Source organism: Pituophis catenifer, unplaced genomic scaffold, assembly GCF_029215685.1.
Source record: "Pituophis catenifer annectens isolate HBS135680 unplaced genomic scaffold, rPitCat1.0.hap2 SCAF_6, whole genome shotgun sequence".
Classification (NCBI taxonomy): domain Eukaryota; kingdom Metazoa; phylum Chordata; class Lepidosauria; order Squamata; family Colubridae; genus Pituophis; species Pituophis catenifer.
The window spans coordinates 55886282-55913074 of record NW_027256886.1 but is presented as its reverse complement, the minus strand read 5'-3'; the positions used below and the strand labels follow the sequence as shown (position 1 = coordinate 55913074).

The window sequence follows — 26793 nt, the reverse complement described above, 5'->3', positions numbered from 1 at the left end:
AAAAGCATGGGGCTGGCACCGCACCGTGACATGCCAGAAACCAGCCTGCGCAAACAAGCGAAGCCCCATCCACAGGATGCAGGCAGCATGCAAAACCACACACCTCCAGTCTGCAGAAAAACCTTTCTCCTCAGAACTGGTCCCTGGTGTCCAAAAGGTTGGGGGCTGCTGGTCTAGGAGTACCTATTTATACTCTATCAAGAAATCTTCTAAAAATAGAAACACTAGTCTACAAATAATTATTAGACCTTTATTGCTACTTATGTCTTTTGAGAATAAAACTGATCAAGACTAAGTAAAGCTCAAAGAGAAACTAAAAGGATAAAACAGCAACAATAAAAAAAAACAGCCATGTTAACAAGTACATTTTTCATGCTTAACTTTACAAACTGTCATCATCAATAGTTAGAAGATAAATTATGTTTGGGAATATTTTTCTATTTTTCTATTTAAAATAGAAAAAATATAATACAATATACAGAATATTCAAGAATAAATATAAGGCATGAGTGAATCAAAAAGTATATAATTCTCTGTTCAGTTATAAATCAACATGACATACAACATTGTTTAGAAAGTATATTAAAATATATTATTAATACCAAAAAGATTAAATCTACTTTTTTCTTATTTGAAAATGTTTCAATGTTTTAAATTAACAAGAGTGGTTGTCTATAATACGAAAAAACTAGAGATAAAGAGAATGGCATTTTTCTAATATTCTAATTTATTGTCTTTTAAAACTGCATTCCATCTATTTTTAAGAAAACCACCACTATAAACCATCCTTATTATTTCTGGTTCCATTATCTCTGGTAGGTAAATATAGATCAGGATTTATTATCTGCTGTAAAGGATTTCATATAACTACAGTTTTGGTGTGTGTTTCTGTTTGGAGGAGAACTTCCTTTTGAAGTATTTTTTTTTTTTTGTATATTTTACATATGTGCAATATAAGGAACAGCCTTCTAGATATGGCGATACATAAAATGTTATGTTCACCACGTGACAAGGATTCAGGAGAGATCTGGGCAAACATTAACACACACCTAAGAATTCTTCTGTTGTTTGGGGATTAGGCAGAAAGTATACGGTTCAGAGAAAAGCATTAAAAAAGCAAATGAAAAGGTATTTGCCAGGATAAATTGGGCTCTAAAATGAAAGTAATCCAGTTGCTGAAATTTCTGTTACTTAATATCTGTTTCTTTTAATATATCTTCCTGATTTTATTTTCTCAAAGTTGCTCATTCTGTTTTAATTATCCATTGGCACCCTTGAAATAATGAAGAGTATCTGTATAATACAATTCTAAAAATTGGCATTGTGTTTAGACTAGGATAGATAAATATAACAACTGCTTTTAATTATTCATCTTTAATTCAAAATGAAATCAATGTGCATAACAGAAAAAGAAATAAAGTGCATACATTATCTCTGTGTGTTTAGTTATTAAAAATTCATGTTTTCCCCCAGTTTATATTTTCGAAACATGACTTATTCACTACTAAATACTTATTCAGAGCACTAGGTTATGTATGCAAAGTGATAATCGTATTATTAATTCCACATTAAAACTGTCAGTAGCATCATTATATTGGAATCTAACTATTGCTCCATTCACTATACATTAGAATGTCCACCAAGTAAAGGCAATGGATACAAAGGCAATTATGTTCTAAATTCTGTTTCTAAAAACTTATTTTTTTATCAAAATAATGGAAACAAAGCAATTATGCATTAACACATTTGGTCAAAATATTTCTTCTGAAGTTTTGCTTAATCAAATGGATATAAATGGATACCTACCAGTTCTGATTTAAAATAGCCAATTGAGTTTTCATCAAGCTGGAAATACCTTCTTTTCCAGTTCTTCATCTATGTATACAAACAAAAATGTAATAACTTAAATATATTTTAAAGAAACATGTTATTTTTTATTTATTCATTGTTTATTCATTGAGTTTTAGGCTTTCTATCAAGACTACATGTTGTTTTTCTCATATTCATATTCTATGCAATATTCAGGTCTAGTTCCTTAAATCAGAAACATTTTTCTGATTCAATGTGAGTATAAGCGATGATGTTCTCACTGGGCTCAGAAACTACATAAATTTATAGTATTCATTAGATGAAAATGGTTCTAAATGGGCAGGAAAAGCTGAATGTCCAATATGCAACAAGAGCAACCAGAAAAAAGATAGCAATTCATTCTTTAGTTGATTGCAAGTTCTTTACAACTTGCCCTCCTCCACAAGAGGAGAAAAACCAAAACAAATTGTTTGTTGAATCAACACCCAAAATTCCCCAGCCAGTATGGCCATTGCTAAGAATCCGAAGAGTGGAATGCTAGAGTCCCCAAGATTGGGAAACAGTGGCCGATCAGTTCAGTGCTCAGACAGGAAAGACGTCTTCATATTCAGTAACAGAGATAACAGTAACTGGTCATCTGCAGCAGCTGTTGATAGTACTTTCAAGTACTTTTTTAGGCTCCAGTTTGGCATCAAATAGAAGTAAAATTGAGGACTTCTTTATATTACAGGTACTCCTCAACTACAATTGAGCCCAAAATTTATGCTGTTTAGTGAGAAATTTAAGTGAGTTTTACTGCATTTTATGACTTTTCTTGCCACAGTTGTTAAGTGAATCACTGAAGTTGTTGCATTAGTAACATGGTTGTGAATCTGGCTTCTTCATTGACTTTGCTTGTCAGAAGGTTGCAAAAGGGGATCACATGACCCCAGGACACTGCAACAGTCATAAATATGAGACAGTTGTCAAGAATTCAAATGTAAATCGCATGACTATAGGGATGCTGTAATGGTCATAAGTGTGAAAAATGGCCATTAATCACTTTTTTCAATGCCACTGTAACTTTGAACAGTCAGTAAAAGAACTGTTGTAAGTCGAGGACTACTCGTACACTATTGTCAAAATTCTTAACGTGGCAAAGTTTCCATACAGGAATTACATTATATTATACACAAAAATTCATGATGCATACTGCTGTACACTACGCAGTTCCACATTTGGTTAGTGAATGATAATATGCTGATAATATGTACTAAAAATTCATTATAGAGATAATTTCAAGTGGATTATCTATGGTCCTATTTTCACATCCAGTACATATTACAATAAGCAGTCCTGTTATCGATCTAGAGTATTGTTCACATGCCTGATGAAGTAGAATATGAGTTGAATCAATATCAATATTAGAAATACCTGAAACAAAGTCTTGAATTTGAAAAAGCCACTGCAGGTAAACAACTTAGTTGAAATAATTCTAAGAACCTTTCTTTGAGAACAGTTGCCAAAACACATGTAGCTAATAGTACCAAATAGTGTACTATTTTTTTTCTTTTCTTTTCTGAACCTTTTACCTCCAACAAACATTCTTTCTTTAGTGTTTTGGGGAATCTGTTCTGCATGGGTTAAAAAACAACACCTTTGCATTATATATTGCATAACATATTTTATTAACCTCAAAAAGTCCTCTATCTGCTTACCACTGCTCCCTGTTTAACACAATAGCCTGCTTTGATAACTGGATTGTCTGGAGGATACTTAGTAGTAAAGTATGGAAGATGGCTTTGGGACCGTTTCAAGTAGCTTTTATCAGTTTCACCACATTCATTTTTCTCTTCTTTCTAGAAAAAGTAAACAACATAATTTAGAATAAATATGGTTTTGCTTCCATATCTAGACAGAATCAGTTTTATACAGCTATGATCCTTTCATCCATGTTTTACATCAAATAAGTGGTATAAAAAATTATTTTCACTAGAAATGTACATTGAAAAGCAAACAAAACATTTTAAAGATATTGGGGACAGAGTTCCTTGTGTTGTTCTGGAATTACATCCTTGGTACACCCTAAATATAGAGATCAACTATTTCACGTTTCTTGGAGGCATCATCACAAAATTTAATAAACAACCTTCAAAAACTGCTTTTTAAATTCTAACTTATCACACAAGTAAGTGAGCTTTATGAGTTCCACAAAGACCCAGAAAATAATATAGCTACAAATCAAAGAATCTCATGTGCAACCATAGATATACAGTAAGTTTCACACTGACTAGAAAAGCTGAAGAACAAGCACAATTCAGTCAGCTTCCTCTTTTCACTGAAGGCAGCATATTATAAGCTAAAGGAGTTGGCAAATATGGGCAAACTAAAACTTTCTATCTAAGAACTGCTTTTATTTTTTCTTCTAATATGAAAATTAAGAGGTATCTTAACTGCTGCAAACATCTGGCAATGAGGTATCTTGACAATTTTTCCCCCTTTTCAGGTTCAGTTTATTCAACATAATAAGAAGGACAACATCCCAATAATATATCTATTATCTTGGAACTGGTATTATTACCTGAGTAGGAGTGATTATGGGAACACCACCAACAATTTCTGTTCTGTAAGACATTTGTTTTCTTATTCCCAAATTTTCAGAATGACGCAATGCATTATCAGTATGACACAATGAGTCAGCCTGCTTTGGTACCTGAAAATAGAACATTATAAAAATACTGGACTGAAGTGTATCTTCTAAATCAGGCTCTCTCAGAATTTGACTATTCTTGTCTATTTTTAATTATTCACAAGTAAGAGAAATGAGGCAAATGTTCATCATTTCCGATATTCCTTTTGGATCTCTTTCTTAAGACATGGCTAAATTATTTACTTTCCTATCTTTTAAATGTTGCTCTAAAAAAGCATGTACGTAGCTAAATATTTTAATAGTTTCCTGTGAGGTTAGGTAATAACTTAGCTAAGCTATAAAATCTTAAATCTTCTCCTACTGATTATTTTTAAGATTTCATTCTACCAGGATGAGGCAGACTTCAAGAAATATTTTTTTAAAAAATGGTGCAGAAACATAGTGCGGAAACAATAGTCAAGAAAGTTACTTATAAATATATACCACTGCTCAGAAAAAAGTAGATTTGATAATGAGTATTTTGAGAGTGGTACAGCTTTTTGCAAATGGGCAAGTTCCCACAGCAGCCAGTTATTTTGAGTGCCCATGACATGTTCTCAAAATGTCAAGTGACCCCTCCTGCCCTAGAGTGGTTGGAAACACCTATTTTAATCTGCCAAAATAATATAACTTTGAAATACTAATGAAAGTTCTTATAATTGCCCCATTTTAATGAGACCCTATGCAGAATAACCTAGAATTCAAAATGATCACTTACTGTGATTTTGGTAGCTTTGTTCAGGACATTTACCCATTCAACTAAGTCTTGCTGATCATTGGCTTGTAAAAAGTATTTTCTCATTCCTGCATTCATGACTTTGGAGAGAAAAAAATTATATAGACAGATTAAAAATTTAACATGTGCTTGTGTGAAAAATAAAGACATTTTTACTTTGTTTGTCTAGACAAAGACTCAAATGTCGGGAACTATAATTTTTGATATTAGTACATATACTACAAATTCACGAAGATATTTTTGTTTAGATTTTTTTTAGTTCCCCTGATGTCTAATATACTAATACTGTATACAATTTATTAAAATAATTACCAAATTGTACTTTAAGACTGATTTTTTCAAAAACCAAGAAAATAAATCCAAAAAAGCAAGCCAAAAATATGCCATAACAAGCGGAATTCAAAATCAAAGCTTGTAAAATAAAAAGATTGTTGTTATTTCTTATATATACCATTGGCAACTACAATTTTTTATTATGGGATCAGCGGAATCATCCTTTTCAATATTTGATCTATAAAATCAAATATCAATCAAATGCTGGATTTTAATTTTTTTTAAAAAATATTGTTCTCTGTGGTTAGAAAGAAAACATAGAATACACTGGTATTCAAAAATGTCAATGTTTTAAAATGTAAAAGCTTATTTCCATACCAAAAATTATTTATGGTGCATAATTTAAAGCCTTTTTAAAACTTACCAAAACAGAATTCTGCCTTTGGCCTCAGTTTAGTTGCATCACTTACCTAACAAAGTGAAAACACTGGCATTATATTGTGTAGCACGTATAAATACTATATATTTTAATATAAGTTTATATATTGTAATATGTAGATAAATCAAGCACACTGCTGTTCATGTGGATCTATGAAATGAAGCAGTGAACTGATGCAAGAACAGCAATTTTTATCTTTGTTTTATATGTTCCCTCACATTCTACCACTAATACATACTTTCTGAAAAGTTAACCATGTGTGTGAGTTGGGCAGCCATATAAATTTGTTGAATAAACCTCTATAAAGTGTTAAGTTTACAGACAGCAAACTATCCTGTATGTACATAAATTTCCTATTGAAAATATATCATGTTCAACTTCCTTCTATGTACCTAATGTAATCTCTGAGTTCCTGAATGTTATTGAACTGTAATTCACAGCATTCCTTGCACTTGGTCATACTATTTGGGACTATTGAGAGGTATCATTTAGCTATGTCGAGGATTCTGCATCCCTATTAGCTATTCAGAGCCCTGAGGAAAAATTGATTGTGAATAAAGTACCCTATAATAAAAGCACGTCTCACTCTTTCTCTAAATGTGCACAGAGCAATATCTTGTTTTTGAACTTTCCAGGAGCTCATTCATTAATTATTGCCCTCTCATCTCATCTCATTTTTCCAATTGTAACTTGCATTTGTGATCTTATATTTGCTGATCACTTTCATCATGGGTCACCCCACCTCTTCTTTGAGATGGAAAGAGAATAAATAACATGGTACTCTTGTTTGTTTAAAGGATTTGTATGGCCACTCATCTCAAACTATAACTGCTTTATCTTCTGAATTTTTTTTTGCAACATATTCCTTTTTTTCTTCTGAAGTAAAAGTGTGATGCACAGTAGTACCAATTCCTCCACACCTTATCTATTTTACATATTTCATACTTAGCAATTCATTGCTATTTATCATATCCATTTAATAAAAATCTAGTTTTCTGGAAATACTCATACATTCCAATAATGGACACATTTTATCACAAAATTGTTCAGTGACTTAGAGGAACGAATACCTGAATTTAACTTCTTAATAAAATTGGAGCTAAACAGAGGCTATTGAAATTACAATAAGCAAAAGGATATTTTATTATCTGATGTTACTATATAAGCTTTATTTATCATGGACAAATTAAAAAAAGCTTGAAATACGAATTACTACATAATACCAGAAAAATGATATAGTCAATTAATCCAGAACACATCTTACTTTACACAACAAATACGATGAGTGGTTAATAAAATCAGCCATATGTTTATTTTTAATATCTTATTCATGTTAGAAAAATGTCAGTTCAAACATAATATTATATGTGTATTGTTGTATCAGAAGCCCTTATTGTCTCTTATAGTTTTGAACTTTCACTGAATCCATTTCACTCAAAATGAATTTTAAAAAACTGAAATGACTTTCAACTCTTTCAAACTATGGTAGTTTTGAAATGTTGATCACTAATACTGCTACAGAACCTTGAAAAATCTAAAGCTAAAAGAAGTCAATTTACCTTAAAAAAAACCCTTGCCTACAGATTTTGAAAATAATGGTATTTCTTTACCAAATACTTACTCTAAAATATCTGTAAGGGGTTTTGTATCTTTATTTGAAACCATTTAGGTACTCTGTTCAATTTTTATTTGTTTATAATTTAAATTTCCAGGAACACCTACTCATAATAACTCTGGGTAGTTTACAAAAATTGAAGATAGAAACCGTATATCGAAACCATTGATAACAATATATTGGAGAGGATAAAAATGTGGCTATTTATACAGTATAAATAGAATCCACAGAAGATATGCACAATACTTCTTTCAAGTCTTAAGATGTGGGGATAGAGACAGGTCTTTAAGATTGGGGTTAAGAGGATCAATGAATCTCTAAATCAACAAAAATTGATAAATCTCTACAATACACAATTAAACCTGGCATTCTGAAAATCTGAATGCATCTCCATTGTACAATTGTTTACACATTCAAAATAAGGAAACTGTAAGTATAGTAGATGCAGATGTTTAAAAATCCTTCGAACTGAATTGATGCTTTTTTTCTCTTTTTCTTTAAGAGTACTATAAACTTGTTAATAAGGCTCTTAATACAAGTGTCAAACTCACTGCGTCACATTGCTGTCATGGGATGTTTCACGATGTTTTTCTCCTTCGCGGAGCTGGAATGGGCGTGGCCTGCGCATGACGCATCCGGCCTGCCAGTTTGACACCCCTGCTCTAAAACATGATTGCCATATTAGGCCTATAGTACAATTCTGCAACTACTCTGATCCTTCTATTTTATTAGGTTGTGACTGGTGTTTCCTTTCAATAAGTGTGGGCTCCTCTAAACAGATATTTGACCATCTGAATTCGAAGACAGCGCACTCTTACATAACATGGAAAGGCTATTAAAATAGCCACATTTTGAAATGCTCCCAGCTAACAATCTCAATGGTGAGAAATGTGGTTGAGAAATAGGGTCAAGGCAAGATTTGAGGAAAGAGTAAAATCTTTGATCGAACTTCCCCCAAATTAGTCAGATATGTAAAAACAGAAGCTACAGATTATTGCAAACAACCTGCTGAAAAATCCAGCCAGTTCTGGAGTAGTAATCCAGAATAGAAAAACTGTATCAGAAAGTTTTTGTAAGGCTAACTTCACCACAAAAGACATTGTCTAAAATATGGAGAAGTGTTAAATGTTTGCGTAAAAGAAGAATGCAAGCTCTGAAGAAAAGAACACCTTGCCAATTATAAAACACAGCAATGGTCTATTATGCTTTGGAACTACACAGAAGCCAGTGACATAGGAAATATTCTGTAGGTATAAGGAAGGATAGATTAATATGAAAACCATCAAATCCTAGAACAATGTCCCTGTCTCAGTGAAGAACTTTCAACAGTAAAAGAGCTTCCAGGAAATCAATGATCTGAAACATTGATTATCATATTCACAGTGAAATACTTAAGGGAAAGTAACATAAAAATGTTGAGATAACTTTCAATCACAAACTGTGTTTATTTTAAATCTGTAAACAACTACATATAAATAGCAAGTACATTTTCAGATTTACAAAAAGATATTGTTTTTGTATTATGTAGAGACTGAGTGTGTAAGCTTTTATTCACTTAGGAATTCCCTGAAATACAATTTCACTTAGGAACATACTGAAACACAATTCAACAAGTTGTGCCAAAACTTTTACATACAATTGTAAATATGTTGACCTAAACACACTTTTTAATAATACTACTAATTACAATAAACATGTATCCAATAACATTACAAACTTTAATTATTAGATATTAGCTGTTTGTACATCTCCTGGTTTATTTAGACAACCATCTTTATCTGTATACAATTTGTGAAAAAACTGACTTCACTACTTTGTTTAAAGAAACCAACTTTTAAGCATAGATTACATACTGAGTTAAATATAATTACAAATCCTATTTTGAACATAGAATAATAGAGTTGGAAGGGACCTTGGAGGTCTTCTAATCCAACACCTTGCTCGAGAAATATAGATGTGAAGGGGTTTTTTATGCATTATGAATTTAGAAATTCAATAATTTGAGAAGCATACACATACCTTTGAAATGTAGGTAAGTTTAATGGATCCAACTGGTGGAGATCCGGAGGGGAGGTTCTGTAGTTAAGAATACAACATAGTAGTGTAAAAGAAATGCACGCATGCGCACACACACACCTTATCATTTCAACTCAAATATTTCAAAATTTATCCAACTGTAAAGTACAGGTAATTCTTGACTTAAAGCCAGAACTGGGACTGAATTTCTGGTGAAAATCATTACAGTCACAGAGGCACACAAGTGATGAGACTCAATTTCATATTTTTTATAGTGTCATTAAGCAAATCCACATTCATTGAATAACAAAGTTGTACATGCAAACTCTTTTTTCCAGGTTTCTTCTTCTTTTGAATGGATCTTTTTTATGGTAAATAGAACTGAAAAAGATGAACCTATTGCCAAGTGCCAATATGTGGTCATGTGACTTTGGGAGGGGGGGTAGGGTTGTGGCATGACATTTTACAATGGCCAAAAGGGCTTTCTGGGTCCCTGGTAATTTTGAACTTAAGTGATCAGTCATAAGTCAAGGACTACCTGTAAGGTTCTAACAAGCTTTGTTTCATTACTTCAAGGCAACTGCACTACTATATATTATCCTAAATTGCAAAATTCTGCGATTATTTATTTTGTCAAATAGCAACTAAAACTGGAATATACTCTTAATGTTACATTTCTCTAAATAACACTCCACTGTCAATTTTAGCCCATAATCAAATAATAAGCACCATTATCCCATTTATACACTTGCTAAGTTATTCATTTATTTCCATAACATAAAAGTAGATTCAGCAATGAGTGATGTTTCAGGTTGCAGCTTTTATTATTCCTTGCTGAATAGGTTGATGGGAATTTAAACTGCCTATCCACAGTATAAAGATATACAAGTTTTAAATGATTATCAGCTGAATTATAAAAATAAATGTTTTCACTATGCTGCACAGTTTTAAAATAATATTTAGGACATTAAAAATATGAAATGATTAGCAATTAGTATTTTCAGAACCTGCAGAACCTTTCAGAAACTTACAAATTTTACATTAATAAATTTAATAATATTTATCTAATTTGTATAAACAAAATAAAAAAGTTGAAGTTTACCTGTGGATTATCCATATACCATACCAAATTATCTTCTTTTGTATCCAGTATGAAATATCTCCGCAGAAATTTACCACTGTTTTCATTTTCTTCAATATCTAAAAAACCACAAATACGATTTTGACGATCCACATAAGGCATTTCTGAACCTGAACATTACACTGCAAAACAGAAAGATTGTTTTATTGTAAGTATGTGAATTGAAAGTGCTATATTTTTAGTTTCGTTTAATAAACTCAGCTTTTCAGTTTAATTGCAGGAAATGTATTATTTGCATAAACCAGCAAACATTTTATGTGCATAAAATAGGATTTAACAAACAACTGCATTTAGCAGGTTTTTAGATGTGTGTCATTGATCTTTAAAAAAAAAAACTAACAATATACCCAATGTTGTAGGTCAAAATGTTACTTTTCTAGTAGCCATTAAAATTATAGGTTTATATTAGGTTGACTCAAATATTAAAACCATTCTAAATAATTACAATTGATTAATTCTATCAACAAAGTCATGTAGCAATTAGATACATTATTGTTTCTCTATCTGGTTAATTAAAAATATCTAGACTTTTAAAACTTGGAGCAAAAATGAAATAAAATGCAGGTTGGGGAAAGGAGATACTACCAATTTATAAAACCCCAATGCTTGCATTCTATGTTGTTCTACTTGAGTGCAACGCTAGCACCTATGAAATAAACACAATATTGCCTCAAAATCAACAAGAACTGAAACCAGTAGCATACTGTTCCAGAACATTCATAGATCCAAAAATCTATAGATCTACCCAAATAGAGAATTTACTGCAGGGTTGATATGTAAACAACTCACACGGTACTTATATGAATTGAAATCCTTTTAACTATATACAAAACTTAAGCCATTGGCTCCACTGATAAATTGAGTAAAATGCTGATGAGATTCCAGAAACCTTTTCTATAGATATTTATATATAATACTCATACTGAATATCACTGAGGCAAAATACATGCAATAGCAATACTTTGTCAAGATATCCAGTACTAATTTTAGTAGAGATTTTAGAAGAACATATTTTAAAGGAGTAATACATGCTTCAGAACTACTCCTGTTAATTTTTAGTGTGTACATATATATACAGTATGTACATGTGTGTGTGTTTGTGTGTGCGTGTGTGTGAGAGAGAGGATGGATGGACAGACAGATATCTGTATCTAAATATTGATATAGTTCTATCACATCAGAATTTTCTTCTGAGATAGAGCTATCAACAAGAGCCTTGATAGTACAGGGGTTTAGTGCACCCTGTTATTAACACAGCTGCCTGCAATTTCTGCTGGTTCGAATCTCTCCAAGGCTCAAGGTTGACTCAGCCTTCCATCCTTTCTAAGGTAGGTGAAATGAGGACCCAGTTTGTGGGGGCAATAAGCTGACTTTGTATAAAATATACAAAAGTATGAAGGCTATTGCTTAACGCATTGTAAGCCGCCCTGAGTCTCTGGAGAAGGGCGGCATATAAATCAAATTTAAAAAAAAAACAAAAAAAAAAACAATATTTAACTTTACAGAAAAATAATTTACTATCACATGTATATCCACACCCACCATGTTCAACTCATTCACAAAGATCAATTTTCTATGCTGGCAGAATTATTACTCCAGCTGAGAATTTATATAAAAAAAAATACCAAAAATTTCTGAAAATGTCTTAAGCATTGCTAAAAGCAGAGAATATACAAAACTGTCTGGTGGTTAATTCTGAGTCAAAAGATAAAACATTTCTTGCAGGCTATGAATTTTGACAGAAAAGTAAATATTGTTGGTGGAAAAAAAAGATTACATGAATTCCAGATAGAATGGAAAAGGTCTTATGCTTTTGAACTTAAATGACATTATGTTCTTAGTTGTCAGATTATTTTTCCAGGTATCTCAAAAGTGCAATATTGGTCAATCTTATAAGATCTTTTGTCATTCATTGTTTATAATACATAATGATCAAATGGAAATATCCTAATAACTTGTATCAGACCAAGTCCCAAATTGCTAAGGAAACAATCTAGCACTGTTTTGCAAAGAATAACAATTTTACCCAGATTATAACATGTTCCTACTATCCAGTAGAGGAGCAAAAAAGAATAACTCAAATTGCAAAGTGAATTTTAGCCCAGCAGTTCCCAACCTTTTTAGGTCCACCAATTGATGGCAGTGGTGGCTGCAGGGGAAGGAGGCGGGGATGGTTGCGCGCACACAACCTAATTCTCTGCATGTGCAAATAAAGCTTCGTGCACTCACCCGCCCCTTGCGCAGTTCAGTTCCCAATAGGCCGGTCCACGGTCCAGTGGTTGGGAACCCCTGTTTTAGTCCATAAAAATCCATTCTTATCTTTGTTAAATTATAAAATAACTTACATCCATTCAATAAGCTTAGTCATCACAACATAGCATGATCAACAAATAAGCAAAATCCCAAATTTGAATATAAACTTAAGTATCCAATGGCATGATCTCAAGGGACTATGAACTTAAAATGCAAAGGCAGCCTACAAATTCTTCTTTGATCTTGAGCAAGGTACTTCATGGAGATAACAAGTAGTAGGAAACAAAGAATGAAACTTTTCATAATTCCCAGTCAAATGCCATAGGGTCAAAAATACTGGTCTCAAATCTTCTTTCTGGTAATGGTCCTGCAGGTAGAAATGGATGCATCGTACAACTGTTCCTTCTATGCCCAATACACTGAATTATTCCAATATCAGCATTATTTAATGCTGCTGAGAGATCTGAAAGAATCATTCTGTCATTCATTGCTTATAATACAATGTAGAACTCTCATGTCTCTCTCCCAATAGAGCCCACTAAGCAGGACAATCAAGTTTCCTAACTCTTTTCAGACCTAAGTCTACAGTCTGGTCTACAGAGCTAGGTCTACAGTCTAAAATTACTGTATTTTATTCAAGTATGCTCATACTAAGTGACATTCACCTTCTCCAGGATTTTGTCCAGCAAAGGGATATTTACAACTGACAGTTGTTCAAAGTTTCCCTTTTTCAAAGCAGTGGAGATCACTCTCTCAATTAAAAGACCTTCCAAAATTTTATCAGTTAAACTTTCCCTGCTACAGCTGGACAGGCTTGCTAGCAAGAGCCTAAAGTGTGATCATTGGCAATATTCATTGCGCCTGCAATTTTCTGGACAGTCCCATTGTGCAAGTCATAAAATCCTCAAACAGCTTTGAATTAACAGCAACAGCACTGACACTGAAATCAAGACAATTGTCCGGGACAATTCAAGCCCAGCCCAGAGATAACCTCTTCAATTGCAAATTTGCAAAAGCTTCAATATTCATATAATTGCTTTTATTTGTGTTTGGTTTTAAGAGTATTTAAGAGTATTAAATTAATTACAGAGGATGTAACTGTAGAATGGCAACTTTTCATTCTTGCCATTCTACATGCTTTGCACATTCAAGAGAACTCTATGTCTCATCTGAAATAGAAGCCCTTTCAAGAAGTGGATTTATCAACTGTTGTTTCCCACATATAAAATATTATTACTTTATATCCTACTTTTATTTTAGCCAACCTAAAGCAGTATATATAATATTATGTTGAAATGCTAGCATTATCACTTGTTCAAAATGAGACATTTGTCATCTTTTTATTGTCTGTCAGTAGAATTAGACATCTAGGGTATATAGATCAAGCTCAAACTAAAGTATTTTTGAAATGATTAAGATGCCAGAAGACTATTATTTCCTGCTATAGTTGGCTGGAGAACTATATCTATATTGTGCTAGAAATTCTATGTTGAAACAAGTTACAACATTTCACCACTATGTCTGGGAGTTGTAGACAGAAATTGTATATTTAAGACCAAATTGATATTAAAAGGAACAGTATTCACAAAACTTAAGAGCTGACAAATACTTCACATACTCCAGATTTTCTAAGATAAAACAAGCACAGACATATTTTCAACCATTAGATTCTATTGCTTTTTTTTAATACTCTTCCTTTGCAAACTGTCACATTTTTGTGTAGATGGATTCCAGAGCTGCTTTACCTGCTGCAAACAACCATTCTTTCTTCAGAAAAAAAAAAGAATTTTAATGTGAATTAACGTGAAAAAAATGAAACAAATCTATGAAGAAGAGTCCAAATAGCTGACTTCATTTATTTGTGCATATTTGTGTGCAAGCCTACAAATCAGTTTTTGACTCCTGGCAACTGCCTTGGCTATTCCAGCAGGTTTTGGGGAAGTGCTCTGCCATTGCTTCCCTCCTTGGCCTGAGAGAAAATGACTAACCCAAGATCAGCCAGCCAGCATTGTGCCTAAGTCTGGACTAGAGCTCATGGCTCTCCTGTTTCTAGCCTGATGTCTTAATTTATACACCAGTGATGGCTAACCTTTTCCGGACTCAGGACCCAAAGTACCCAAACCCCCAAAATGCAATGTGTGCACAGCCCTGGAGCGTGTGCCCCACATCCTGCACATGGTTGTACGGCCCCCACACGTGCCCCGCATATGCATGCATGCCTCATGCATGCGCTATGCGCGTGCAACCCCCTCACACATGTTCAGCTCCCTCGCATGTGCCCCGCCCCCTGTGCATGTGCGGCAGAGACCCGAAGACCAGCTGGCCAGCAGGTGGCATGTGCAGAAGAGCTGAACTGGGGTGACGGCTCGCGTGCCATCAGAGAGGGCTCTGCGTGCCGCCTCTGGCATGCATGTCATAGGTTCACCATCACGGCTATACACCAATACACTCAAACTGGCATTATTGCTTTTTAACAATAATAAAAACAATTCTAGCCAATGATCTGTAAATCCTTTAATCATAAAAAAATGATTGGGCTATGTAATCTGTTCTCTAGCCAATGATCTGTAAATCCTTAAACTTAAAAATGTTTTCACTTGGGCTATGTATTGATCTATTGGTAACAAAATGATCAAGAAACACATATTTCTAAAAGGCTAGTCAGGTCTCTGTTTAAAAAAGAAACTAAATCTGCATCTCTGATATCAATATATTCGTTGCTATCTGATATCTGCTGCTTGGCAATTTACTGAAATTCTTATAGCTCAAACATAATAGCAAAGGATTCAACATATCAACAGTGCTCTGTATATTGGTCAAACTGAGAATAGAAATAGGGCTAGGGATAGGACAGGACAGGACATAGGACGCAGGAAGAACATTCTTTTTTATGCCTTTTTAATGATGATTCTAATGTTAGGTGTCCATTTCAAATCCTGGGAGATTACTTGAAAAATTCTACTGCTGATACCATGTTGTCTAATATAGTAAGAGGTGGTAGAATAGGAGAAATCCTCCTAAAATCCACTCTCGTCTCTATAGTTTTAAGCATGCTCAGCTCCAGATTGTTCCAGCTACACCACAGGGCCAGTTGTTCAATCTCCCGTCTATATGCAAACTCATGTATATGAGTTGTGTTTGATATTGTAATTGGTTCATCACTTCCATCTCACCAGTAGAGGGGATTGACCATCGGACCAATTACCGTGAGAGGGTGGTTGGATCGTATCCCCCTTGAACTATGTCGACTTGGCAGGAGACTTTGCCCACTGTTGTGAGGGGACAGTGGGCTTTGGACCTTGGATTTTGGATGATCCCATTTTATATATTTGCTCTCCCCTGGACCTTTATTTTTCCATCTGGACCTTTGGAACATGGTCACTCATCCTCTTGTAGCAAAATGTACTCGGCAGCTGAGCTCCTTGTTCTGTGAGATTCCCCCCTCTCGCAGGATTGGCCCTCCACTCTATCGAGGGCCTACCTCGATGACGGGTTTTGGAACCCTGAGAGGTGGCATGCAGCAAAGAATGGGCTGAGGGTTTTTTAAAAATTGTCACTAGTTAATCTTTTAAGGGGTTTTTTGGGGGGAGGGTTGTTTGGCGAAGGAGAGGGAGGGTGATTTGTTAGGGGGGGAGCCAGGCCCGGCACAGGGTCGTGTTAGGGGAAGTGCGGAGCGGGAAGAGGAGGGGGTTAGTGTTGGTATGGAGGAGGGCGATTCCATCATGACTGTCGGTGGGAGGGGCAGATATGGTGGGAGCAGGGGGCCACATCATGTTGTGGGGGCACGTGCCCGCTGTCTTTAAGCGGTGACGTGCTCCGGCCCCCAATGCTCACCTCGTTCCCTGGATTGTCCAGAGTCTCAGAGCCCCGGCCTTAGACTGATGCTGTGCAACGCCAGGTCTGTGATCAATAAAGCCCCCCTCATTTGTGAGCTGATTCAGGAGGGGGGAGCGGACCTGGCGGGTATTACAGAGACCTGGTTGGGCCAGGAGGGGGTCCCCCTCGTTGAGATGTGCCCACCGGGTTTCCATGCATTTCATCAACCGAGGGCCCAGGGTAGGGGTGGGGGTGGGGTGATTATTGTAAAGGAAGGTCTCGATCCTAGGGAGGCCACTGTACCTCAGATAGCCGGATGTGAGTTCCTCCTTGTGAAGTGGGGCCATGGGATGCAGGTGAGCTTGCTGATTGCGTACCTGGCTCCCTGCTGCGTGGCAGCGGCCCTGCCCAAGCTCCTCAACGTTATAGCCGAGATGGTGGTTGATACCCCCAGGCTTTTGGTCATGGGGGATTTCAACCTGCCATCCATCGGTGAAACGTCTGAGATGGCTCGGGAATTCATGGCTTCCATGACAGCCATGGACCTGACCCAGTTAATTCATGGTCCTACTCATACAGGAGGACACACTCTGGACTTGGTTTTTGTCTCTGGTCAGTGGTTGAATGGCCTAGATACAGGGGATATAGTCATTGAACCCTTGTCATGGTCAGACCATTCTCTCCTTAGACTTGACTTCCTGACCGCTACACCCCGCCGCAGGGAGGCGGAACCGACTAGGTGGTTCCGCCCCAGGCGCCTGATGGGTTCCAAATGGAGCTTGGGCCATTCCCTGAGACTCTGGCTCATGACGCGACGGAAGACCTGGTGGCCGCCCGGGATAGGGCGGCCGCTGGTGCTTTAGATCAGGTCGTGCCTTTGCGACCTCTGACCCAGCGCTGAATCGGCCAGCTCCTTGGTTCTCCGAGGAGCTGAGGGAGATGAAGCGCCGGAAAAGACACCTAGAGAGTAGTTGGAGGGCTAGTTGTTCTGGATCTGACCGAGCACTAGTGAGGTCTTATATCAAGACCTACTTAGTGGCGATAAAAGCGGCGAAGTGTAACTACTTTTCCGCTCTTATCGCATCAGCAGATAATCACCCAGCCATCCTGTTTAGGGTGACCTGTTCCCTCCTCCACCTGGGAACGCGGGAAGACCCCTTGCAAGGGCGTGCTGAGGATTTTGCGTATTATCTGCACGATAAAATCGCTCAACTTCGGGATGGCTTGGACTCTGACTGGGTGGGTTCAGGCGAGGTGTCTGAGGCGGGTCTTGAGAATGTTATCTGGGAGGAGTTTGATCCTGTGACTCCCGAGGACGTGGACAGGATGCTGGGGAGGTTGAACGCAACCACATGTTTATTGGACCCGTGTCCCTCCTGGCTGGTGCTGGCTACCCGGGAGGTTACACGAGGCTGGCTCCAGGGGATTATAAACACTTCTTTGAGTGAGGGTTTCTTACCTCCCGCCTTGAAAGAGGCGGTGGTGAGGCCTCTCCTCAAGAAGCCTTCTCTGGATCCGGCTGTTTTGGCAAATTACCATCCTGTCTCCAACCTTCGCTTTGTGGCGAAGGTTGTTGAGAGTGTGGTTGTGCGACAGCTCCCACAGTACCTGGATGAAACTGTCTATCTGGATCCGATCCAGTCCGGCTTCAGGCCTGGGTACAGTACGGAAACGGCATTAGTCGTATTGGTCAATGATCTCTGGAGGGCTTGGGACAGGGGATGTTCCTCTGTTCTGGTCCTATTAGATCTCTCAGCGGCTTTTGATACCATCGACCATGGTATCCTGCTGCGCCGGCTGGAGGGTTTGGGAGTGGGAGGCACCATCCTACGGTGGTTCTCCTCTTATCTCTCCGACCGGTCGCAGTCCGTGTTGGCTGGGGAGCAGAGGTCGACCTCGAGACACCTTGTTTGTGGGGTGTCACAAGGGTTGGTCCTCTTGCCTCTCCTGTTCAACATTTATGTGAAGCTGCTGGGTGAGATCATCCGTGGATTTGGGGTGTGGTGCCATCTGTACGCTGATGATACTCAGCTGTACATCTCCACCCCAGGCCACCCCAACGATGCCCTTGAAGTGATGTCCCTGTGCCTGGAGGCTGTGCGGGTCTGGATGGGGAGGAACAGGCTCCGACTCAACCCTTCCAAGACCGAGTGGCTGTGGCTGCCGGCGTCCCAATATAGCCAGCTGGTGCCATCGCTGGCTATTGGGGGCGAGTCATTGGCCCCCACAGAGAGGGCTCGTAACTTGGGCGTCCTCCTGGATGCACGGTTGTCTTTAGAAGAGCATATGACGGCCGTGGCCAGGGTGGCTTTCTATCAGGTTTGCCTGATACACCAGTTGCGTCCCTTTCTGGATTGGGACTCCTTATGCATGGTCACTCACGCCCTTGTCACTTCTCGCCTGGACTACTGCAATGCTCTCTACTTGGGGTTCCCCTTGAGGAGCACCCGGAGGCTCCAGCTGGTCCAGAATGCAGCCGCACAGGTAATTATGGGGGCGACATGGCGCTCCCATGTAACACCTCTCCTGCGCGAGCTGCAGTGACTCCCGGTGGTCTTCCGGGTGCGCTTCAAGGTATTGGTTCTCATCTTTAAAGAGCTCCATGGCTTAGAGCCTGGGTATTTACGAGACCACCTTCTGCCACCGATAACCTCCCACCGGCCAATCCGCTCCCACAGAGAGGGTCTCCTTAGGGTGCCGTCGGTCAAGCAATGTCGACTGACGACCCCCAGGGGGAGAGCCTTTTCTGTGGGGGCACCCGCCCTCTGGAATGAGCTACCCCAGGAATACGACTGATCCCGGACCTCCGTATTTTCCGCCGAGCTTTGAAGACCTTCTTATTTCAGCAAGCCGGGCTGGCTTAAAATTTTAATGGGCTATTTTATGGGTAAAGGGTTTTTAAAATTTAGGGGAGTCAAATTGATTTAATTCTGTTTTAATTTATTTTAATTTTTATACTGTATGTATTTTAACCTTGGCTGTTCACTGCCCTAAGTCCTTCAGGAGAAGGGCGGTATACAAATTTAATAAACCATAAACCATAAACCATTACCGCCTCAAATGATACAATGACTGTTCTATCATTGTATTCTAAAATTCACTACTTTAACAGAGGGATCCGTACTTTAACAAATGGATGTATGTTTAGACAATTCATACGACCTAGAATTTTTTTTAGTGTTAGTTTGATGCTTTGTGTTCAGAACAAAAACACAGATTTTTATTTTGACTGGTATCTGACATCCTACCAATATTTTTTCCCTATTAATGATCATACACACACTGTGTTTTGCCAAGCTTAAACTTCAATACCTACTACAAGATCACTTTGAGACATTTAATGTTTGTGTTTTTCATATGTGAAGTTTTCCCGGAAGTTTATTCAGTATTTTTTAACACTGAAAGGAAATAGCTATATCACGCCAAAAATCAAGAAAGACACTTGGCGATTCTTCCCAGCTTGAGGGTTTTTTAAAATTGTTTCACACCTGCTGACAAAATCTTGCCAGACAGAGGACTCTGCTCACTGTATCTACAATATTACTCTGTAAACTATCAGGGAGAGGCTATCTTTGTTCTTGAACAGATAATATCTGGACTGGGTTGCCTTTCACTCCTCTGGATTGCAAACCCTCTCTTCACAATTTACAAAGTCACATTCTACAGGAAAGAAATATTACAGGGTACATGTTGGAATAGAACAAGGAATACTTACTTATGTGAATATGTTGTGGGGAAAGGTTTCTGCAAATTAAAACTGGTGAGTGTGTATATGTGTATTACTAGATACAGGTAGTCCTCGACTTACAACAATTCCTTTACTGATCGTTCAAAGTTACAAAGGTACTGAAAAAAAAGACCTATTATCATTTTTCAAACTTACGACCTTTATAGCATCCCTATGATCATGTGATCAAAATTCAGATGCTTGGCAACTGGTTCATACTTATGACTGTTATTGTGTCCCCAAGTCATGTGATCACCTTTTGCAACCTTTTGACAGTCAAAATCAATGGGGAAGATAGATTCACTTAACAACTTATCAGCTGCAATGATTCACTTAACAACTGTCAGTCGTATAATGGGCCAAAACTCACTTAACAAATGTCTCACTTAAGAACATAAATTTTGGGCTCAATTGTGGTGGTAAATTGAGGACTCCCTGTATTACTGTACAGACTTATGTATAATTTGGACAACCCAGCCACTGAACTGGACATTTGAGAATATAAAAAAACAATGGAATGTTAATGTAAATATTCCTTCAAGTATTTGTTCAGTTTCTGGGGTTTTAGCCTGCAGACCTGATATTTCTCATACAGTATTCTCCCATCACTTCCCCCCAAAAAAGTTACTGTGCTTTTGGACATAGGATAAATTTCTAAGCAATTGCCAATATTATGATCTCACTGAAATAGGAGCAGAATCAACATTTTAGATTTTATATCATAACTATCGCTAGGCAGACCTTAGCACACCAGTAGGTGTCATATAAGTAGTTTCATTTTTTTTAGGATCAAGGAAAATGCTCTGGTTAAAATGATAGTGGCACTTAATGTTTAATGTGTTTTATGGAAGCCTTTAGCTATTTTTTCATTTCTATCTACCCTTCAATCTTAATCAAATTTCTTTATATATATATGTCTACTTTAATGTGGTGCTTTCCAGATAGTCGCTTCCAGATGTGTTACCACAATTGCCAAAATTCAATCCCAACACACCTGGTGATCAGCATATTGAAGGTTGAGACACTGTTTTAATAGTAGCCTGATTCTTTCTTCAATTAGTCTGCTTCATTTGAGAAGTTAGCCAAAATTTAAAGATGTTATGTTTTAATATTAGGACAAGCAAAAAAAATTCTCTGGACATTGTGCTGGGAATTTTTTTCTGTTAAAAACTCCAAATTGTATTAACTATTTTGAATCACATAATCTTACTAGAAAAAGTGTTCTGCTTTCCTAATCCATTGTCAATGCTTGACTACTTCTAACCTCCCATAAAATAATTTATATTATTTTTCCATTCAGCAAAGATTTTCAGTTTATAAACAGCTTTCAACAAATAAGCCACCAATAACACATAACAGAAAATTTAAAACACATAAGCAAACAAAGCAGAATAAATTAAAAGGAATATATATTCCAGAAATTCTCACTTAGCTTCACTTAAATTCATAAAATTTTAAACTCAGATATTAACCAGATATGCTATAGGCCTTGTCTATTTCCCAAAGCTGTATAAGATATTAAACATGCAAATATAAATATCTATTCTTTACATGAAAAAATGTAAAGATGTAAAAATGTAATGTTTCTTATACTGCACTCTGTAAAACTGGAGACCTACACACCACTGTCATTGTATTTTTGTTAAGGAAACACACCTATTTTTAAAGATACGTCAATAATTTCCTTTCTTATTTTAAACAAATTGGCGAAAATTACAGGACATTGTGATTCAAATTTCAAAATTCAAGTTGCCTTAGGATCATCTTTAATTATCCATAGCAGTTCTTTAAAATAATCTCCCTCTCTCGTGTGTGTGTACATAATAGCATCAGTTTAACACATAACTACCCCATTTTCACCTGAGAAAGTAATCAATATTACAGTTTATTTATTTATTTATTTATTTATTTTAGATTTATGCAGTATAAAACAGATGTTCATTAATATTTGTAGTTTGAGTTCCTTTTTGATGTAATGTGAAAACTAAAAAGCAGTTAAGATATAACTATAGGTAATCCCCAAGTTACAAACATTCCTTAGCGAACATTTGAAGCTACACGATAAGCAGCCCCTAGCGCCGTGATGGCAAACCTATGGCACATGTGCCACAGGTGGCATGTGTAGCCATACCGGTGGGCATGCGAGCTCAGCTCCGACGCAGGCCTTCTGGGCCCACCAGAAGTAGGGAAACAGGCTGTTTCCTGCCTATGGAGGGCCTCAGGGGTGGGGAAGGCCCATTTTTCTCTCTGCCAAGATTAGTGCTGTTCTAGGAGTCTGGGGAGGGTGAAAATGCCCTTTCCCCCCCACACACACACGGAGGCCCTTTCTGGCCTCCAGAGGGCCTCTGGGTGGTGGGGAAGGCTGTTTTCGCCCTTCCCTGGACTCCTAGAAAGGTTCTGGAGGCTCGGGAGAGCAAAAAACAGGCCTACTGTGCCAGAAGCGGGGGGGGGGGAGAGACGTGTGTGCATGCGCAGGGGCAGGGCGCATAGAATTATGGGTGTGGGCACATGCATGTGCGACACACACCCCGCTCTGGCACATGATGGCAAAAAGGTTAGCCATCACTGCCCTAGCGTTAACAAACAAGTCCTGAAACTACGAATCTTGTAGCACCACGGTAGTTGTTCACCCTTATGAGCAACCACAGAGGCTCTGCAACATTCATCTTGTATGTCAGAGGGGCGCATGCGGCTGAGAGGTGGAGAGGAAACTGCTTGCTAAATCTTCACAAGGTAACTGACCCGGCGTGGCAGGTTGGGTGGGTGGGGGAAGCAATTGTGGGGAGCATGAGGTATTTCAGTGGGTCAGGGAGGCTTTGGATGGTTTTAGGCATATGGCCTGTTCCCCATGGCCTTCCCCACTCTGAAATACCTCATGTGCACTTAACGAGTCTTGCATTTTATTAGCGAAGGCGAAAGGAGGGAGTGATCCCATTCAAGGTACAAGAATAACTCCCACGAATCCTCGGGTTACGAATGGAACAGGCAGGCTCCATTGCATTCGTAATTCGAGGACTACCTGTATTATCCTAAATAACTATCACTCAACAATTGTGCAACAGCATTTTTAGGAAACTTTTTTTTATGTATAGTTATTGTTTTTATACTATATAAAACATGCATGTTTATTATAAGTCTAATTATTTTGTAAATATAGAAAGAGCTAAAATAGCAGGAAATAATTTGGTTTTAGGAAATACTTAATCAAGAATTCAGGAAGCTAATAATCTCTTCTTACACAAGCATTTATAGGGAGTAGTCAAGCTTCTTCCCTGAAAGGCAGATAGAACTTAATTTTACTCATAGCAGGGATAGAGTCACTAGTTTGTCACTGAATTAATGACATCTAGGCTTAATTGTACACTTCTCAATTAGTGCTAAAGTTTAAAATACTATTTTTGTAAAGATAAATCTTTATCTTTAAAAAAAGCAAACCATGTAAAGAAAAAGTTGCATTCAATTTAGCAATGTATATTTAAAATGTATAAAAATCAGTTTTTATGTTAGTAAATGTTCTTAGCACATGCAAAAAGCTAAGCCATATCATATTTTATAGTGGACAATTGCTGTTTTAAAACATCGTTGATTTTTATTATACATGCTTCAAAATAGGGTATTATCACGACATCTTGAGTCCATTTTTTTTCTGCAAAAATGGCTACTGATTTTAAAAGCAATCTGTGAATAACACCCAGAGCCATTTCACTATGAGATAGGCAGCAAATAAATTTAATAAATAAATATGGCCATAACTTTAAAGACTTTTGTAATCATGATCTGAAAAATGAAAAATATTTTTTCAATACATTTCTCTTGAAAGTGTAGAAAAAAATATTTCCTTTCAACCAGCCATTTGAACTTATCTGCATTTATTTGTTAATCAAATTCATATAACCATCCATCTCTCCCCAAAGTGGACTCTGGACAGTGCATATTTGCATGTCACATGGAATTACTCCACACAATACACCAATATTGAAGTTCGCAGTTGTTCAGAAAAAAAAATATTTTTCATTTCGTACAGAATCACCTACACCAAAACACTGCAATTTTTAAAAAAGTTTAATAAATGTCAAAGTATCCTAGTTTACACTCTATAAGTATCAATAGTAGGCATAGCAACATTACTAACTGGGTCAAAAAAAATACCAGACACAGAAGAAATATCTAATGTAACAAAAAAATCCACCAACAGTAGGCATTTTCAGCCATTAAAAATGTACTCAAATCCAATGTGTCCTTTATTAGCTGTTCTAAGATTTCAGTTGGCTAGGACGTGTCGAAGTGCACAACTTCTGACAACTTAAGAGTTGCAAGCATTCATGCCCCCACCCATCCTTTAGGAACAAAAGCATGCAACCACAACTGAAATCACCCTTACAATTCAAGTTGGATAAGATCAGAGTCCCTTACCAGGTCACACTAAACATTAAAAAAAACCACTGAAGTTAACAAGAATGACTCCTCGACACAATCAGCCTTTTTGGCCACTAAGCAAGCTACACCATCTTCACATATTTAGCAGTTTAATTACACCACGCAACTACAACATTTCCCTCCCAGGTAAAAAAGCCACCAAAAGCCCTAGTCAAAAAATAATAATATATAAGCGTTTGTGCCAGAGGAAAACCAGGCATGCTACGCGACCAAGCCAAGCCTAATCATGCTTATTAAACAGGTAACTCTTCACACCCATTATTTCCCCCCATTCATTCCTTACCTCCTCGTCCTCTTAGCAGCTTGCCTTTTCCCAACACCCACCCACCCAACTCAGGGCAGATGCGCTTATGCGGTCCACTGTACCCTGCACCTGAACTCCCAATGCACCCTGCTTCCCCAACTTTGGGGCTTCTCAGCTGCTGCTCCTGCTCCTCCTCAGAATAGAATAGAGCTGGAAGGGACCTTGGAGGTCTTCTAGTCCAGCCCCTTGCTCAATGGATGCAGAAGAAAGGGGCTGTCTATGGAAATTCTCAGATTCTTAAGGCACCAGAGCTGAAGAAGCTTCTTGGATGAGAAGCGAAACGTCTTCAGAGAAAAACCAGAAAGTCCAGTTGCCTCTTGGAAAAAAGGAAAAAAAAAGAAAAAGCACCTTTGGGACCAGAAAGGGGCTGCTGGCTCGATGGACGACCTCCAAAAGCCCAAGCACTTTCTTTCCTTCAGGGGCCAGCCAAAGGCTTCCCAAAAATAATAATAAAATAAAAATGAAGACGACAAAGCCCCCTCCTTCTATTTCTGCTCAGCACCGGGGTGTTCAGCAGCGGCATGCTGCCTCTGAACATGGAGGCTCCATCCCGGCTGTTAAGGGTCCCCACCCCACCCGCAATCTTAACTTCTCTCTAAAACCGACCTTTCTCCATCCATGATGAGGCAAAGCGTCCATGGAACTGAACTCATAAGAAAGGGGCGAGGAGGATGGCACGGAGGGGGGGGGGAGAAAGAGCAGCCCTCACCTTTGGTGGAGCCTCCGGACCCCCCCGAGAGTTAAAGCGGCTTCCCGAGCCTTCCCCCCCAACATCGGCTCTTTCCGCATCCCTCTCCAGCCCCGCTTCGGTTCTTCCCCCGCTTCCTTCGCTCCCCCACCCAGGCGTACCTTCGCCCGTTTCTCCCCCCGGCAAAGCCCTCCGCCTCCACCGGAGCGGCGCGATCCTCTGCGGGGCTCAGCAAATGGGCGGGAAGAGCCGCTTCGGCCCAGCTGGTCCTGGCTCCCGCGAAGCCTCCGGGGCAAGCAGAACCGCCACTGCTTCGCTCCGTCCTCGGCGCCGTTCCGCCCTCTTTTCCCTCACAGCGCTTCGGCTTTCCTCCCCTTCCCTCCTCAAAAAAAGAAACTTTATGACATCGCTAAGCTACAGGAACGGCCTCCCTAACAGCAGTGCGCCTGCGCCGAGCTCGGAGACGCGGGCGAACAAGATGGGGTTAAGGCACCAGGACTACAGATCCCATAAAGGCGCTAGGCCAGAAAGATAATAGGAAAACTAGCCGGCCTTCCGAGAAGCATCGTGGGGTATGTAGTCTAGAACGGATTCTCTGCGTCTCGCCATTCCTTTGAAGCGTTGCATTCTGGGAATTGTATGCTCCATTTCGCAGCCTCCAGATCTGAAGTTGCATGCTTGGACTTGCCATCTGTTCAGGCAGTGACCCTTCCCTGTACTTAGCGACTGCAGAAAAAAAACTCTTCTGATGTTAGGAAAGACACAGAGATCGCTATCTGCATGGCCCTTTTTGTGTATGAAACTCTATAGAAATCGTGCATAAAAAGGGATTCCTTGCACTAAACATTATTGGGATGTTGGATATTTCATC

General features: G+C 38.1%; 1 protein-coding gene across 2 annotated transcripts in view; it reads right to left on the bottom strand.

Annotated features, from left to right (window-relative positions):
* The window catches only part of PLEKHA1 (pleckstrin homology domain containing A1), a 39105-nt gene extending 12810 nt beyond the window's left edge, over positions 1 to 26295 (bottom strand). For both annotated transcript variants that reach the window (XM_070945729.1, XM_070945730.1), the window contains exons 1-8: positions 26084 to 26295; positions 10659 to 10819; positions 9560 to 9616; positions 5911 to 5956; positions 5196 to 5293; positions 4370 to 4501; positions 3507 to 3647; positions 1807 to 1875 (exon numbers count right to left, since the gene is read on the bottom strand). In XM_070945729.1, coding sequence (XP_070801830.1) covers positions 1807 to 1875; positions 3507 to 3647; positions 4370 to 4501; positions 5196 to 5293; positions 5911 to 5956; positions 9560 to 9616; positions 10659 to 10799 — 684 coding nt within the window. In that variant the 5' untranslated portion in view covers positions 10800 to 10819; positions 26084 to 26295. The remainder of the gene's footprint in view (positions 1 to 1806; positions 1876 to 3506; positions 3648 to 4369; positions 4502 to 5195; positions 5294 to 5910; positions 5957 to 9559; positions 9617 to 10658; positions 10820 to 26083) is intronic.
* Between the last annotated feature and the right edge of the window lie 498 nt (positions 26296 to 26793).